The 17,129-nt window shown below is 34.2% G+C and overlaps 1 protein-coding gene and 2 long non-coding RNA genes across 3 annotated transcripts; 1 reads left to right on the plus strand and 2 right to left on the minus strand.

Moving 5' to 3' along the window:
- Nucleotides 1–4,612: 4,612 nt before the first annotated feature.
- LOC144838518 (uncharacterized) lies at nucleotides 4,613–5,252 on the plus strand. Its single transcript, XR_013611650.1, has 2 exons — nucleotides 4,613–4,669; nucleotides 4,759–5,252. It is a non-coding gene; the product is annotated as an uncharacterized LOC144838518 (long non-coding RNA).
- Nucleotides 5,253–7,694: 2,442 nt separating this feature from the next.
- LOC144837547 (uncharacterized) lies at nucleotides 7,695–9,043 on the minus strand. Its single transcript, XR_013611523.1, has 2 exons — nucleotides 8,906–9,043; nucleotides 7,695–8,329 (listed from the first exon to the last, which is right to left on the minus strand). It is a non-coding gene; the product is annotated as an uncharacterized LOC144837547 (long non-coding RNA).
- Nucleotides 9,044–12,623: 3,580 nt separating this feature from the next.
- Nucleotides 12,624–16,482, minus strand: LOC144838159 (large neutral amino acids transporter small subunit 2-like). The gene is made up of 9 exons (XM_078693519.1): nucleotides 16,073–16,482; nucleotides 15,471–15,596; nucleotides 15,188–15,326; nucleotides 14,944–15,067; nucleotides 14,450–14,553; nucleotides 14,144–14,240; nucleotides 13,705–13,851; nucleotides 13,218–13,389; nucleotides 12,624–12,715 (listed from the first exon to the last, which is right to left on the minus strand). The coding sequence occupies exons 1-9, from the start codon at nucleotides 16,422–16,424 to the stop codon at nucleotides 12,624–12,626; spliced, it is 1,353 nt and encodes a 450-aa protein (XP_078549645.1). The 5' UTR covers nucleotides 16,425–16,482.
- Nucleotides 16,483–17,129: the final 647 nt, after the last annotated feature.

The following is a 17,129-nucleotide window of genomic DNA, read 5'->3' on the forward strand; positions in this document are numbered from 1 at the left end:
GGTATGTTTAGATGTTGTTTAATTATTAAGATGTTTGAACAATGTTCTTTAAGGCTCTCATTTCATGAGATAAACAGCAGCATAAAACAATATGTGCAATACTTGACTATTGCCAGTGCAATTATTTATGTTAGATTAGGAAAAATGACAACTTCAATGTATATTATTGTGGCTAAGCCTTGCAAGAAGTTATAAATTTACAATGTAAGCGTACATAATTTAAGTATAACTAGAGTAGGCGGTATTACTATTCAATTGTGCCTTACTGGTAATAAAGATATATTTAAACAAAATTTATTTGAATTCTTTTTTTTTCTTTTAATTTTTTTTTGGAATACTGAAGTTAAAACAGATCAGGTTGACTGTCTGCTTGTTGGCTGTTTTACACCATAGTCACTATGTACACTCACAATCATTCAGTAGTGTTTTCGGAGCCATGTAATTTTACAGAATATCATTATGGCTCTCATAGAGATAATATTGACAATCCTAAAGATATTTGATTTTCCCACTATTGCGCCCTCTATCTCAAAACCACTTTTGGCATAATTAGGTTACGTTTCACACTGTTGCGCCCTCTATCTCGAGACAACTTTTGGTACTATTGAGCGTACTTATTGCATGCAGTAAATTAACAATAACTCGGTACGTAGGTTAATACAAGTAGTGTTATTTTATATAGGCGTACATACTGAAAACCAAATGGAGGAATTATGTATTGCTAACCGTTCCTTCTAATGTTAGGCCATGGAGGTATAAAAATATACCTCCATGGTTAGGCCTACAGACAGGTCTGTCCTTCACTGCTACTTTATTCTGGAATTCGGAATGAATACATAAGAAATGGAGATCCAGGTGTGTAGAAGACTTAGCGTGAGTGGCGAAACCATTGTGTGTGTGACACGATTGTAGAGGAAAGCCAGGTGATATGTAAAAATACAAATCATGATCTGTAGTGTGGATGGGTTACGGTAATTAAAAAATGGTTACTGATTTATATTAAAGATATGAGATTACATTTAGTTTACTTTCGATACCATTGCTTATGAGAAACAACATGTAAACTGAAAAACACGAGTGGTAGGGTACATTATGGTGATTCTGGTGAACATTTTATAAAGATTTTGTAGCATATCTTGTATAACTTATATTATAAGTGACATGAATCTAGCACGGGAACGTATTTTTGAGCCAATACTATGTGTACTACTGTTGTGTCCGTGTATAGAGGGCGCTGGACCATTTTCCTTTATGTAACATAATATCTAACTTCTCCTTGGAGACAGACTCTATAACTTATAAGTAATAATCGCGCGGCTTCAGCTCCACAACCAGACATTGCGCTATACACAAGCACCGTGGTTATACAACCTATTCGATTTATATATGTTTATAATTTATTTGATGAAGAGTGTGAAAATATTTTGGATAGTTTTTGTAAATGATCCTAAAAAGAGCATGACATTTCGCAATGATTCACTGAAACCAATGACTCAATAACTATTCTACATTGCTATATTAAGTAAATTTAAAATAGGGGGTGGGGGTGTTTTGTAATAGTTGTGTTAACAGTTGATTTTATTTAGTTCTGTACACTGTTACTATATTTGGTTTCTTTTATCTTATTTGAGGAAAGTAGTATGATATATTTTTAACTGATAGGGGTAGGAGTGTTGCGGGTAGGAGTGTGGTGTTGCGGGTAGGAGTGTGGTGTTGTGGGCAGGGGGTGTTAGGATTGATTGTTGTGATGTGATTTGTGGTTTCATACTAATTGCCAAGCTACTTCAGATATTGAGTATGCCCGTTTATATGATTGCCCAAACGAGCTATGGACATGTGGTGTGTGCTCTCTACCGACCTTTCCTGACTCTTTTTTTGAATTCAATAATGAATTAAACAACAGTACCGATTCGGTGGCAAGCTCGAGTTTTTTGCCTTCAGACGCATCAAGTATCTCGTTAACATCATCGGGTACTCGTGCCTCTCTATATTGCGCTCTATTGAATGCCAGGAGTTTAAAAAACAAATTAACTGAATTTCAAGCTGTCGTTTCATCAATGTCGCTGTCAGTAGTTGCCGTTACTGAAACATGGCTAGACTCTACCTTACCATCTTCATTAATCTTGGATACTGATTGTTACACGATATTTAGAAAGGACAGAAATCGCCATGGAGGTGGTGTGATGTTAGCGGTTGCAAATAATCTTTCTCCTTCTATTATTGAGCTTCCGCAAAATGTAACAACTGAAATTATATTTGTTCAAATGATTGTAGGATCAGAAAAATGGATTTGTGGAGCATATTACAGACCTCCTACTGAGATTGGGAGTATCGACAAATTAGAGGATATTCTGGTGAATCTTGATTTGGATTCCTATGCAGGCGTCATCTTGCAGGGAGATTTTAACATTGATTATTCGCATAATGTCAATACTCCCTTAAAAACTAACCTAAAGTCTTTAGCAGATGCTATGTGTATTGATCAACTAGTTCTTGACGTAACTAGATCATCAAATGATTTTAGTTCTAATACAATAATTGATCTTATATTTACTTCCCGTCCGGATCGATTGTGTGAAGTAAAAATTGATGCAGGTCTTGCCAATTCTGACCATCACATGGTAACGTTTAGAATTCGCGGATCTCCTGGAAAACTTCCCAACGTGGTCCGTGAAAGTTATCAATATCATAAAGCAGACGTTGAACATTATCAGAGCCTAATTTTGTTGACTCCATGGGAGTTAATTGATTTCACTGACATCAATGTGGCATGGGATCAGTTTTCGGATTTCCTTCTAGCTTGTGTCAATGATAGTATTCCAGTTCGTCGCTCCCGTAAAAAAGCCAAACCTTGGATATCGCCTGTGGTTTATAGACTTATTCTTGAGAAACGGGCTCTGTTTAAAAAAGCTCGTAGATTAAGCAGTACTTTGGCTTGGAATAAATACAAATGTATACGAAATAAAGTACGCAACGCGTCTAAGAAAGCATACAGTGACTTCATTACCAATCTGTTTAGAAAGAAAGATAACCGGAAGTCATTTTGGTCTTTTATAAAAAGCAAGCGAAAGTCATCTCAACTCATTGACTCCTTTGTGGTTAATGGCAATACCATAAGACACCCTACTCAAATTGCCAACGAGTTTAACAAGTTGTTTGTGAGTTTTTTTAGTGACTCCCCTAATTATGTGAGCCTCACTTCACCAACTTTGGACATTCCATCTCTTGCCGGTTTTCATGTTTCACGTTGTCAGGTGGAATCTGTTATCAAAAACTTCGCAGCTAATAAAGCTTCTGGTCCTGATGGTGTGAGTGTTCGGATGCTAAAACTCGCTTGTCCGGTAATTATTCCGGCTATCACACACTTTTTTAATCAATCGCTGTTATGTGGTAAAATTCCTACTTTGTGGAAGCGTGCAAATGTTGTTCCTATATTCAAAAAGGGTGACAAAAGTAACTTACTTAATTATCGTCCAGTGTCTCTTACGTCGGTGATGTGCAAGATGTTGGAAAAACTTGTTTTCCAACAAATTCTTAACCACTGCCAAAGTAACAGCCTGTTGGCGAGTCATCAACACGGCTTTCTTCCTGGTCGATCCTGTACCACAGCCTTGGTGTCGGCAACCACTGACTGGTTACGTGCACTTGATTCGAAAACGCCAGCCGTTGACCTTATTACTTTGGATTTCAGCCGTGCGTTTGATACCATATCCCACGATATTCTTCTCCGCAAGCTATTGTTGACATTCAATATCAATGACACTGCGTTAAGCTGGATAACTTCTTTTTTATCAAATCGTGTACAGCGTGTTGTATATAAAGGCAAATCTTCAGACTGGTTGCCTGTTAAATCAGGCGTGCCGCAAGGGTCTGTTTTGGGTCCGTTGCTTTTTGTCATGTATGCTAATGACCTTCATCTATACATTACATCTAGTATTATACAATACGCTGATGATGTGTTCATTTTTCGCAATGTCAGCACTAGGGATTCAGACCCAAATATTCAAAAAGATCTAACGTCTATTGATTCTTGGGCAAAAAAAAATTGCCTCAAACTGAATCCCAATAAATGCAAATCTATGCGACTTACTTGGAGAAGAGGATATCCTAAACCTATATACAGCATTTCTGATACACTTTTAGATTGTAATGATTCATTAAACATTTTAGGCTGCTCAATACAAAGTAACTTGTCATGGGACAATCAAGTTCAGGATGCAGTATCAAATTGTAACCGTCTTATTGGTCTTATACGGTTAATCACATCTAATGCCCCTAGTAGTGTAGCTCTCCATCTTTATAAGACACTTGTGCTGCCATGCTTATATTATTGTTCTCCAGTGTGGTGGGTGTACCGTAAAAAACATATAAATATGCTAGAATCCGTTCAGAGGAGAGCTACCTGCATGATCTTAAAGAAAGGTTATTTAGATCAACATTATATAGATAGAAGAAAGGAGCTAGGTCTAATGTCAGTAGAGAATAGGCGTGATTTCTTAAACATGACATTCATTGCCAATATAATAATTTCTCCACGATCTGATTTTATGAGTGAATATGTTGATTCTTTCTTAGTTAATAATCGACACCTAGATATACTCACCTTTCATCATGGTAGAGCTCGTACTGATGCTTTTAAATACTCAGGGATAGTACGGTTTCCTAAAATGTTTTCAGAACTAGGTGCTACGATCAGAAACAATCTTATTGAAGAGTCGTTTTTTAAGTTTAAACACAGTTTAAAGCAACATTTTATAGATTTTTAATTTTTTTCATATTTTTATTAACATGATTGTACCTACTTTGAATTTTTAACTTTTTAACTTTTATACAATCAGAATTTTTAACTTTTATACAATCAGAATTTTTAACTTTTATACAATCAGAATTTAACTTTTATACAATCAGAATTTTTAACTTTTATACATTCATAATTTTTAACTTTTATACAATCAGAATTTTTAACTTTTATACAATCAGAATTTTTAACTTTTACACAATCAGATTGTTCAGATAGAAATTGCATTTTTATAACACTTTTGTTAACATTTTATTATACCATATTTTTCTATGTATTTTTCTAAATTTGTTAAATGTCGGTTTTATTGTATCGTTCAAGTTGACAGGGGCTGGTCAAGCACATCACAAGATGACAGTTTTATACTTTTGCTTTTCCGCTACTCCCCTGTTATACTTATATTATGTTTGTTTTTTTGCTATGTAGAAAGATTGAAAATAAATAAATAAATAAAATTGTTTGTATGTTATGTTTTCATTTGATTTGGTTTTTATCTTCTTTTGTTTGCCTTTACACTTTTCGGTATGTTAATTTTTTTTTCTTTTGTATTTTATATATTATATATTTTATTTTGCTATTTTAAGGGATGTACCTTTGTACTATAAGTGTGCCGCCGATCTAGGTGTAGATCCAAATAAATAAATAAATTTCCATGCCAACAAAGATCTTTTAAATATTCTCCATGGTCCATGCTTATATAGCGCCCTCTATAATGTCCTATATTTGTCGGAAACACGGCCGGAGAGTATCGGCTTACATTTTTGCAATCATTCAATTCAATTCAAGAAACATTTATTGACCATATTTTAGCATAACATTAACAATGGTTAGCATATAATATATATAGTCATATACGCAGGCAGAGAAATTAAAACGATGACGCTACGAACGTAAAAAAAACGCCACAACTAAAGACTTAAAGGGGGATTCTGGGTTTAAAATTGCTTTTAAATATCGTTTATTTATTAAATAAAAAATATTATAACAATATAGACATGTCAGAATGAAGAAGTAATAACGAGAAATTTAAAAAATTAAATTTCATATACATTTTAGGGTAAATTCATGGAAAGTCTGTTTTTTAGCAGCTTAGGGAAGCTCATTAATATTCATGAGATATTCACAAAATCACGTCATCAGTGGATTCCAAACTCGCGACGTCATGTACAGTGTGTTTGTCAACTAATTTACATCCCTCTCCCCTGTCAAACGACAACCACCCGATCATTGTGAAATACATTTTTTGTAGATTTTCTAAGCTAGGCCTAAAGTGTAATAATAACAGTAGTAGCATATATTTATTTGACATTTAATGAAATACAAAATTAAGTACAGATTATATATAGATTGTATACAGTTATACTATTTTTATACCTCGAATAGTATAGTACAGATCGTATTATCGGCTTCAAGTACTAGGCTAGGCCTAGCCTAAATTATTTTTTGTCATGGGTGAGAGGCATTCTGACTAGGGATTCCATGCCACGATGGCTACCCTACGTTTTACATTGGGGCCCATCATGGGCCTAGCTAGCCTACTAGTACTACTAAACGATTGGCCCATAAATAACAAAACTCAGTGGATCCAAACCCATCCTATCAACCAAACTCCTAAACAATCTAAACCTAAAAGTAAAACGTTCTACAAAATCGGCTGTAAATATTGAGGCAAAACAAGGTCCGATCGCCGTCCGCACGTATGCCTATGGTGTCCCGATCATCTAAGTAGGCCTAAAATAGGCCTAGTTTACTCTCCAAAAAAGCGGATACTGCATCAAGCAAGTAGACCAGGTAGTAGGAAGGAGACCTGGCCGATCCGGCCCAGTTAAAAATTGAGCTAGCTAGTGTAGTAGACCCTATGCGAATTGATACTACCAGGCCTTTTACTATAGGCTACACTTGTTAAAATTAGCAATACTTATGTTTACAAATATTCCAACTCTCTCGTTCGAGCTATATTATCTATACCATTCCGGTAGGTCGAGTCGACCTTCAATCAAATACTGTACATCGTTCATGTTGTGATTATAGACGGGGTATACTCGACCCGACCAGTTTGGTATTGTATACTGTATCTGCTTATCACGTGACGATGCCAGGCATGGGCAGAGAGAGCACGTGTATCGTCGTCTCGCTCTCCTCGCTCAGGAATGTATACGTTACGCTTCATTGATTTTGAAGGCTTTCCCTAAGTCAGTGCGAAAATCGGCAAACGTAAAGTGCAAACATATCTAAGTTTTCACTGTTTTGATAAATTTTCATAGAAAATTGACTTCATAAATGGGAAGACCGACTAAAATTACATCAGATAAGTATAATTTTACAAAAGTAATTGATATGGTTAATGATAACGAGTTGTCGGAAGATTGACCATTTCACGAATTTCCTATTCTGTAACACAGTGTCATATCGCCGTAGCTGCACTTGTAATCTGGCCTCATTTCACAGCCTTCGTTCTGCTTCACTGGGCGCTTATATAAATTGAAACTTTTACCGTTCAAGAGACAAACAAATATATTTTACATTTTTTACTATTCATTTTAAACCCGGAACCCCCCTTTAATTGGAGCATGGAGACTCCATGATTGGAGGAATTAATTGGGTCGTCCAGAATCATTGTGTCTATTGTACAATATTTAATGTTTTTATAGATTTTTAGCTTAGCGGTAAGCAAGCCTGCTTAAGTTCATGCGTTTGTAAAATAATGGATAGTGCTAAATGAGCTATACCAGCATTAAAATTGGCATCATACTTACAAGCCAAATAAATCATTATTGATTACTCTAATTTAAAAAAATGGAAAATTCATATAATAATCATAACCAGTTTATACTGAAACATTTTAAGTCGTCATCAAAAGACAGAACTAAAATTCATTTCATTGATACATTAATAATACTGAATTAATGTTATTTATTCAACAAATAAAACCAAACTACAATACTGTATACAACTAAAAGCAGACTACCATATAATGATATACTGTACATTAATATTATTATAATATTATATGTTAAAAAAAAAGCACATTAATCATCAGATCTGATTGTTATCGGTTCTTTTTTGTCAAGTTAAAGCATCATGTAGTCTGAGGGCATTGTTAGATTCCATGATAGATTGCTGAACAGTTATAAAAGTTCACCGAGTTCACTACAGTTTGTAAGTAATTTTCTGACAGTTTCCGGACCAGAAAGGAAATTCAATTTTGCTGGCTTCATTCAATATACAAAAGTTTTATTGGTGGTTATCATGCAGCATTGTTGTAAGAAGCTAGCTGCAAAGTGATTCAGCAGTTTCGTTTAAAAAAGGTGCATTTCCACAAACGTTTCTCGGTTTTTGAAGATAGGTCCCCAAACCGATTCTTGTTTATCATCAGCTTTGTTGACCTCCATATTTGGGCAGTAGTTTTCCTTTTGCTCAATTTCTGTCACCGGTTCAATCTCTTTTCTTTCCTCTTTAGCTACCCGTTTAGCACCACTACCACCACTTGTACTATTGCACATTTCAGGATGAAAATCCTCAATTAACTCTCTGAAATAAACAATATATTTAGAAAAAATAATTTTTTTTGTATGATACAAATACGAATACTTATTTACTATATTATTATTATTTTTTTATTAATATTTATTAAACAAGAAGGGATTAACAGATGGATAATTTTATGAGAATATTTTAATAATTTTAATTGTAATTTTAACCATTTGAAGTGTGCTGCTGTTATGTTAATAATAAAGCGTATGTTCAATAAATTATTATTTAATATTATAATATTAATGGGGTTGTTTTGGCCAAGCTAGTTAATATATATAGAATATATTAATATTATTATAATAAATTATAATATTTAATTAAGTTTGAATTTATCCTTATTTAAATAGCAATATGAATATTAAACCAAGCACACATATAGGCTAGCCTACGCCTAAACGATTTTGTTTAATCAAGTAAGTAAGATAACAGTATTATATCACATCCATACGTGTACGATCAGCTGGGCTGTTTTGTCAGTGAGGAAACTCCCTGGATTCTCCGCAAATTAATGTTGATTTTGCCAGCTGATTTACTTTGCTAAATAGACGTTAAATAACATAATAACAACGTTACCTTTTCTTAGTCAACTTCTGGGCATTATAAGCCTTCTCCGCCATTGTATACATCTGTAAAATACGGTAAAAAATGCACTAAAACTACTTTAAAATTTCCTATGAAACATCACCGATTGCAAAATATAATGTACAGCACTGCTGCTGCAAAAACAATGACGATAAATCGTCATAAAATGGATCGCTCGTCGGCTGGGGTGCCATTAGGACGGACTAATATTAATTGTATAAAAAACAATATAAAAATACGAATCACACACTGTAGATAATTAACAATTATTAAAACCAAGCCATACAAAATACATTTGCATAATTAAAAATGCAAATATAGCATTGTGTAGATATGTTTAGAAACTATTCCCCCTAATGATTTGCAAAAATGGAGTGTTCCAGAATTAGAACAATAAAACAGACCTTGATATTATCACGATCTATTCACGTGTTCACGGGGTTCGAGCGAGGTCACCACCGATGAATAGCTTTAGAGGAACAATAGATATAAATACCTATATTGAACAGTAAACAGTTGGCCTACAAAAAAGCACTTTTATATTCAATCTAATGTGTTACTTTTTTGTAAAATAAAAAAAAATAAAAATTATATTTGCCTTTATTTATAAATAAGTAAAAGTATTTGTTGTAAAGACTCATCAGAATCGCATTTTAAATCTCTTGCCTGCCAATACGATCCTGATCATGGAGTAAGCTTGGCCTAAAAAGTGAAAAATGAAAGATTAGTAATGACGAATGTAAGAATTTAAATAGGCCATTTTGTAAGTATGATTCACTTCTCATTCTAAAAAAACAATAATTGTCATTATTTCCAATTATAAGACCATGGAGTAAAGAATACAAACGAACTGCTAATTTTAAACAAAAAACATTGTCTGGCACTCAGACAATTACGTATTTTTTTAATACTAGTATTCACGCGTCGTCGACGATATTATATAAAAACAATTTTAAGTGGACATATATCTTTAACTAGTTGTATTCACATACAATTTTAAGGGTGTGTTTCCGTTAGCTTCAGTGTGAATGGTGAAAACGGTGATTCACAAACCCTACTACGGAATTTATTTATTATTATTAATAGTTGGAGAGCCAGAAAAGGTTCACCTGCACCCTCTAGCAAACTATAATTAGATGCTTAAATCCAGGTACTTCAGATGAAAAGCGCCCTCATTATGATAGTGTTGTATTGACTTTGACGAAAAAAGAGGAATTCATTGAACCAGTAACCAAGTAGGTTTATAGTTGGTGTTGATAATGGTGGTGGTGATGATGATGACAGACATTTACAATGGTGTTGTATGTCGAATTACTGTGGTGACAAACAAGAAGAGAAAAATAAATAAAAAATGAAAAAAATATATATATATAATTAGTTTACTGGTTTTTATTAGGTGTTAAAAATCAGTACCGAAAGTAATTTGGTACCAACTTTCTATATCATTGAGTAAAAATCATTTTAGGTGCGATTTACCAAAATTGGCCCTTACGTAAATGTTGGCTGGCATGTATCTAATCTTCATTAACTTAATCTCTCACACATGCTCATCTAGGCCAATACAACTTCGCAAACACGAACAGTTTGTCCTCTATGCACGCCGCGGTACAACCTCTGATTGGTGTGAATAATAAAAAAATAATTTCAGGTAACAAACATTTTCAACATTTATTTTTAATACCGCTATTAAATCCTAAACTTTTTCTTTAAATACTGTGTATAACTTAAGCTGTTTTTTTCCTTTTCATACAAACCTGCCACGACTATCCAATGATGACCAAGAGATATCATTTCAGGTTATAAAAAATAATCTAAATTTATTTTTAATACCGCTAATTAAATCTTAAACTTATTCTTTAAATAGTTTATACTGGAAAATCTGTGTATCTTTCATAAGTTCACCTAGGTAAATATAGCTAACTAATAAAGTGTTGTTTTTTTATTGATATTTGTCGAGGAAACTAGCCTCATCAACACTCGACACAAAGCTGATGTTATTAACATTTTAGGAGAGTCACAGTAGTTATCTAAACTCTATCCACGAAACTGTAAACAGACGTTACATTTATTTGTGTGTAATAATTTCCGATGGTGATACGACATAATCAAGTAAATATCAACATTTTAGGTATTAATCACTTTGCACTACTAGTCAAGCCAATGCAATCGAAGTTGTTTCAATATTTTAGGTAAAAACAATCAGATTTTGTTATAAATTCGAGTCTGGCTTAACCTAGTTGAAATTGAATTAGGCCTAAGCGTTTTACAAATATACAATTGTTTAAATAACTTCATAAATTCAACTTAATTGTTTCTTTTCATTACGGAAACTACCACAACTCTTCTCCAAGTTAATCAAGATGATGCCCCCGAAAAATGTAAGTAAAAACAACCAATCATAGCTGTTGTTTAAAATTCCATTTTAGCTTGTAAAAGTTAAACCAATTTTACCAAGTTTAAAAATATACTAATGTTTTGTTGTTTTTTTTATAACTTTGAAATTCTTTTTTCTTTTCATGAATACGCGAACCAAACTCATCACCAAGAATGATGTTTTAATATTTAAGGTACAACAACCAGTCACAATTAAAGTCGAGTCGATCTTGTGACATTTTAGCCATAATGTATTTTGTTTATACTTTGTAGGCCTAATTGTTTTTGTTTTCATGAACGGGAACTAACTCATCACCAAGGAAATATTACAAGATTCAACATCTCAGGTACAACAATCAATCACAGTTAAATTCGAGTCTAGCTGAAATTTTAGCCATACACAGATATATTGTTTATAATTTGTAACTATTTTGTTGTTTTCATGAACGGGAACTAACTCATCACCAAGAAATTAATACAAGATTCAACATGTCAGGTACAACAATCAATCACAGTTAAATTCGAGTCTAGCTTGTTCAATTTTAACCATACACAGATATAATATATTGTTTTTTGGGTTTTTTTCATGAACGGGAACTCATCATCAACAAGTTTATATCAATATGATGTTCTCAGCATTTCATGTAAGAACAACCAATCAAACCACAGTTATGTTGCTATTGAGTCTAACTTGTTACACAATAGGCCTACCATAAATACCAGAAATACAGTTGGTACCTATAAATTATAGTCGAGTTTCCATTTTAACAAAAATTTCAAAGTGTAGTACTATAACTGCTGCTTGATTTCATCTAATAAATGAGTCATCTCGTGTGACGTAGCGGGCTAGAGCAGCAGCGTGAAAAAACAATAACAACTTTCTACATCATTTTAATAATAATATCCTGTATTATATTATATAGCGCCTAATGTTGTGAAACCTTTAAGCGCTGAACATTAATTAACCCAGTCATTTTTTTTGGATCAAACACCATGTAAACATACTCCCATAATGCAGCTAGTAATCAGAGCATTTGTACATATTTTAAGTTAATTGTGTCCATAATGTAGCCCAAAGTACATGTAATAATAATGATTAATAATTGTTTAGTCCCAAATTATGAACGTGTATGCTATGGCAGATACATTTCTTCACATTCGTCGCTCTCTAATCAACCGTGGCTAGGGAAATGTGCATAATAATTATGGTAGTGATGTACCCAAATATGGTAGTGATATGCTCAAATATGGTAGTGATACATCATCATGTCCATATATGGGCATATCACATTGTTACATAAAGTTTGATAGTGTTACAGAGCTTAACATTCAAATGCTAACAAGTTTTATGATATTCTACTTGTTCAACATCTTCCGATTCTTCTTCGACCACTAATAGATACTTTTGTAAACAATCCGTTAGACGTTCTGAAAAATAATTTAAATACAAATGTTATCACCAATTTCCAAATAATCAGTGTTAGTCCACCGCGGTTCAAATACAAATATTTATTTGCGCGTTTATACGTTTTTCACTTTCACCTGTTTTTTTTTGTTTTTTTTACATAATTTTTGTTGAATGTTGTCAGGCATGTACATTTTTAAAATGCATTTAAATGGTTACCAAACTGACAAGCACTCGCTTTTTTTGGTATACCTTTAATTATTGGAAAAATTTGAGTACGTGAGTGACCAATTTCTATGCGAAATCAAATTAAGCAGTGGTTCCACTTGGATATATGACGTATGTGCAACGCAACGCGAGTTAACCATTTTTAATCGACAGTTCGGATAATATCGCGTCGTGATTGGTCAAATTACACGGTGCAATGCGATTACCTCCTTTGGGAACCAAGCTCTCGTCATATTCATAATGTGACTAAAATGGAGTAAAAAACAAGATGTACACGAATCCGTAGGCTCAACTTACTAATTCGATATACCATCCATCCAGGCTGTTTAATTCCTTTTAAATAATACACCGGGAAGCCTGTACATGTTATCAGGAAACCAATCAGTGTATCCATTGGTTCGGCAACTGCACCAGCTATCACTATAGCTACACAGCTTATAATAAATATAATCGGTATAATGGCGTTGACCTAAAGAGAAGAAATTATGGATACTAAATCAAATACGGTAATTCATCTACAGTAATTTCGATCTATACCGTTTAGTAGGGTTAGTTATGTAAGTTGGTTCCTACCAAAGTTTGGATGAATGTGTATGTGTAAACGCACTTTACCCGGGTAAAACTAAACATGAACGGGCCCTATATAGAATAGGCTTAGTTATTTAACCGGGTAAGTTGGTTCATACCAAGGTTCGAATGACTGTGTATGTAAACACAACATATACCCGAGTAAAATTATACATGAACGGGCCCCTATAGTAAGATATTAACGATATGTATTTACCCTGTAAGAAGACGGAATTGACTTTTTCCATCGTAAATATAACAATCCAGCCACGGCGAATCCACTGGATGTCCATGCAACAAAGTTGAAATAATTTATCAACTGGAAGACGTCATTTGAAAACGCATAGATTATCGACAATGTGCACTAAAAAATAATAATAATTGTATTATGTTATTTTTATTTTGTTTTGTTAATTTTAAGTGATAAACGTGGTGGTAAAAGAGGATATGGAATGTATGACGACGCCAAGACTGTTTAGAGATTATCATAAGTTGTTTTTATGTAAATATGTTCATAAGGCCAGAAAAGCAAACAGCCTTCTCATGAGTTCTAATTTCCATAACTTTGATTTTAGATAAACATTTTTCATTATTTGATTGTATTGATTAATTAATTGATTGATTGTATTGATTGATTGATTGAAAAGAAGGATTACTGAGAATAACAGGGCTGGTGTTGGTGTCACGTGACCAATGTTAATCATAGATAGAAATTTGGGTAGTTCACCGTTTCTAGCACCAACGAAGAATATTCTGGAAAAAAATATGTACTTATATTAAAAGTCAAATAAACTACCAGGAAAAAGGTTCTAGGTGTTGCGTTCTTAAAAATTGCTATTAATATAATTTAAAAATAGGCCTATAGAAAGAGTTTGGTGAACCAAACAATCGACGCACACCACAAAAAAAATGTATTAATTGAATTACGGAATGTTTTAGGTATGATTAAAATGATTGGCTACCTTGAGTCCGCCAATAGCATACCATTCACAGATCCAAACGTTGATAGTGCCACTGCTAATGGCATAATCCATGAAAAATTGCCCATTAATTTCAACCCAAACGTCTTTTAAAAAAGAAAACAAACAAAAGAAAAGTATCATTGGTAACAAAAACAACAACCTCAAACGATATCACATGGAGCTGTAGCTCGGTGGTTAACTTGCTTGCCTTCCAATCCCAAGATCCAGGGCTCAATCCTGACCTAGTGCAGGGTAGCTCTACTCGTAGTACGACTTCACTCACTAAGCCTCAAATGAGGCTTTTATAGTTTATAAACATGATCAATTATAATAAAATAATTTATCCATCCTGTAATTTGCACGTTACTCGCTGTTAGATTCGTACATTAGGCCTATGTTTAAATACTGACATACAGAAAACCGGTTTCTTAATATCATGGCACTATAATAATTATGGTGTTAACACAAATTATGTTTCAGTATAAATGACTTACAACGGCAACTGCGTCTGACGCTAAAAGCTCAGCTGGTGACATTGCTGCAAAGTACGCCATGTTGGTTAGCACGTAAATACACGTTACCATAGTGATAGATATTATGATAGCACGAGGTAGATTTCTATTCAGTGAGAAAAAAAAATTATAGTTATTTTCTAAAATACAATAACTGTGTTCAGTAAGTGGCCCATTTAAAGAAAGATAAGAATATGTGTAAAATCTCTAGAATTCAAATCATTACTTTTGTGGATCTTTTAGTTCTTCGACAACAACGTTCAAACTGTACCATCCAGTATATGAAAATAACCCAGCGTAAAACGCCACTCCAATTTGATTCCACGTTGTCTCGGCAAATGGTTCTCTAAAGCTCTTAACTTCTCCTAAATAAGGTTCAAAAACTTAAAATTAATCAACAATTCCAGGGCCGTCGATATACTATAATGCGTACGACGCTGAATATACGCCGTCCACGATTATATAACTGAAGAATGTCGGTAAAATACTGAACAATACGTATACGTTACCTTTACAGAGTTCGATAATTCCAAGAAAGATGATTAGACATAATGCTGTAATCTTCGCAGCTGTAAAAATGATTTGTATCCGAGTTGCAAAGGCAACGCTCCAAGCGTTCACGAAAGTCAGCAAAACTACGCAACAAATAATATAGTATTGTAGGTCTACAGTATGCATAATAGCAATAGCCATGGGCCATGCATACATTCGTCAAGTAATGTTTTTAATTAGTCCAATGGATCCATGCAACCTGGGAAGCTGATAATGCAACAAAACTGTCATAGATCTTTGTGATGGAAGGGGATAAGTCGGGACCCAATAAAACGTCCCCTAATGCTTGGTTCCTACTAGAGACGGCCACACAACGAAGTAACGCAACGTACAGAACTTGACCAATCACAATTGCGATGGACTATTCGACTGTCGCTTGTCATTGGTCAACTCGTTTGCGTTGCGTCTACGTCTTGCGTTGCGTCCTAGTGAGACCCAAGCTTTACTAAGGGACATCCCCTGATTATGGGTCTTAAAATATAATAATTGTGTTTTGGCCTGAATAGGGGTTTCCATATAGAAAGGTTTTACGGTAATTGTATGAGGCATATAAACTCACCTAAGCATGCTACTGAGATGAGTACGACCGGGTTACCAGGCATATCACAATTTGGAAACCATGGTTGAACACAATAGTAAGCAAACGTCAATGAGATCACTGCAAATGATACTGGCATAAGCATTACAATACTAACCCACAGTAAAATAAATCCCCATAAATCGCCGTATATATGCTTTATATACGCGTATGCCCCTCCTGATTTAGGTAACATTGTCCCTAGTTCAGCATAGCAAAGTGCCCCAAGTCCTGAAAACACCCCACACATTAGCCAGATGATTAGGGTCATACCGACAGACCCAGCCCCTTCCAAAACTCCTCTGGGTGATATGAAAATTCCAGATCCTATCATGACGCCAACATTAATAGACACTCCGGCAGCCAAGTCGATCTGTTTTGCTAGTCGTACACTTTGCTTCTCTGCCATGATTATTTCGTTGGTATTAAATGGGCTATTGTATGCCTATTATTTGTAATTTATCTGATTATGTTCATTTATGTAAAGTTTGTCTATAATGATCTTTGGCCTTACAGAGATAAACTAGATTTGGGTTGTGGTTCAGCATTTCGGTTTTTTCTCTTTTTTCTTCAAGGGCTATCCTGCGTGTGTTTTCGAAGGAGTTGACCGCTTGGTGGGTAGTGTGACGCCAGGCCACACGGTTTTTGGCTAGGGTGGACCATTGGTTATGGTTAATGTGACCAGAAATTAAGTTTTTCTTCAGGTTGTCTTTGAATCTTGTCTTTGCAATGCAATAATACACATATATGTAGGCCTCGTATTGATTTGATCATTTTCTCTTTTTTTCAATTAAATTCAACTGTTCTGTATTTCCACGTACACCACGTATGTACGTGGGGGCGGGGGAGAAAGTAGCAATACATACCACTACATGGCATCTTGAGAAGAGTGATGTTGATTTTAACATTTAATCTTTTCACTTCACCTGGATTAACAAATATAGTTCGCTAACGCTGAAGACAAAACATGTATGTATTTGACTTAAGAGGAATTTTTAAAGAAGAACAAAAAATACTGGTCGCAAGATCTACGCATACG

The sequence above is a fragment of the Antedon bifida genome, chromosome 3 (genome assembly GCF_963402885.1).
Source record: "Antedon bifida chromosome 3, ecAntBifi1.1, whole genome shotgun sequence".
Lineage (NCBI taxonomy): Eukaryota > Metazoa > Echinodermata > Crinoidea > Comatulida > Antedonidae > Antedon > Antedon bifida.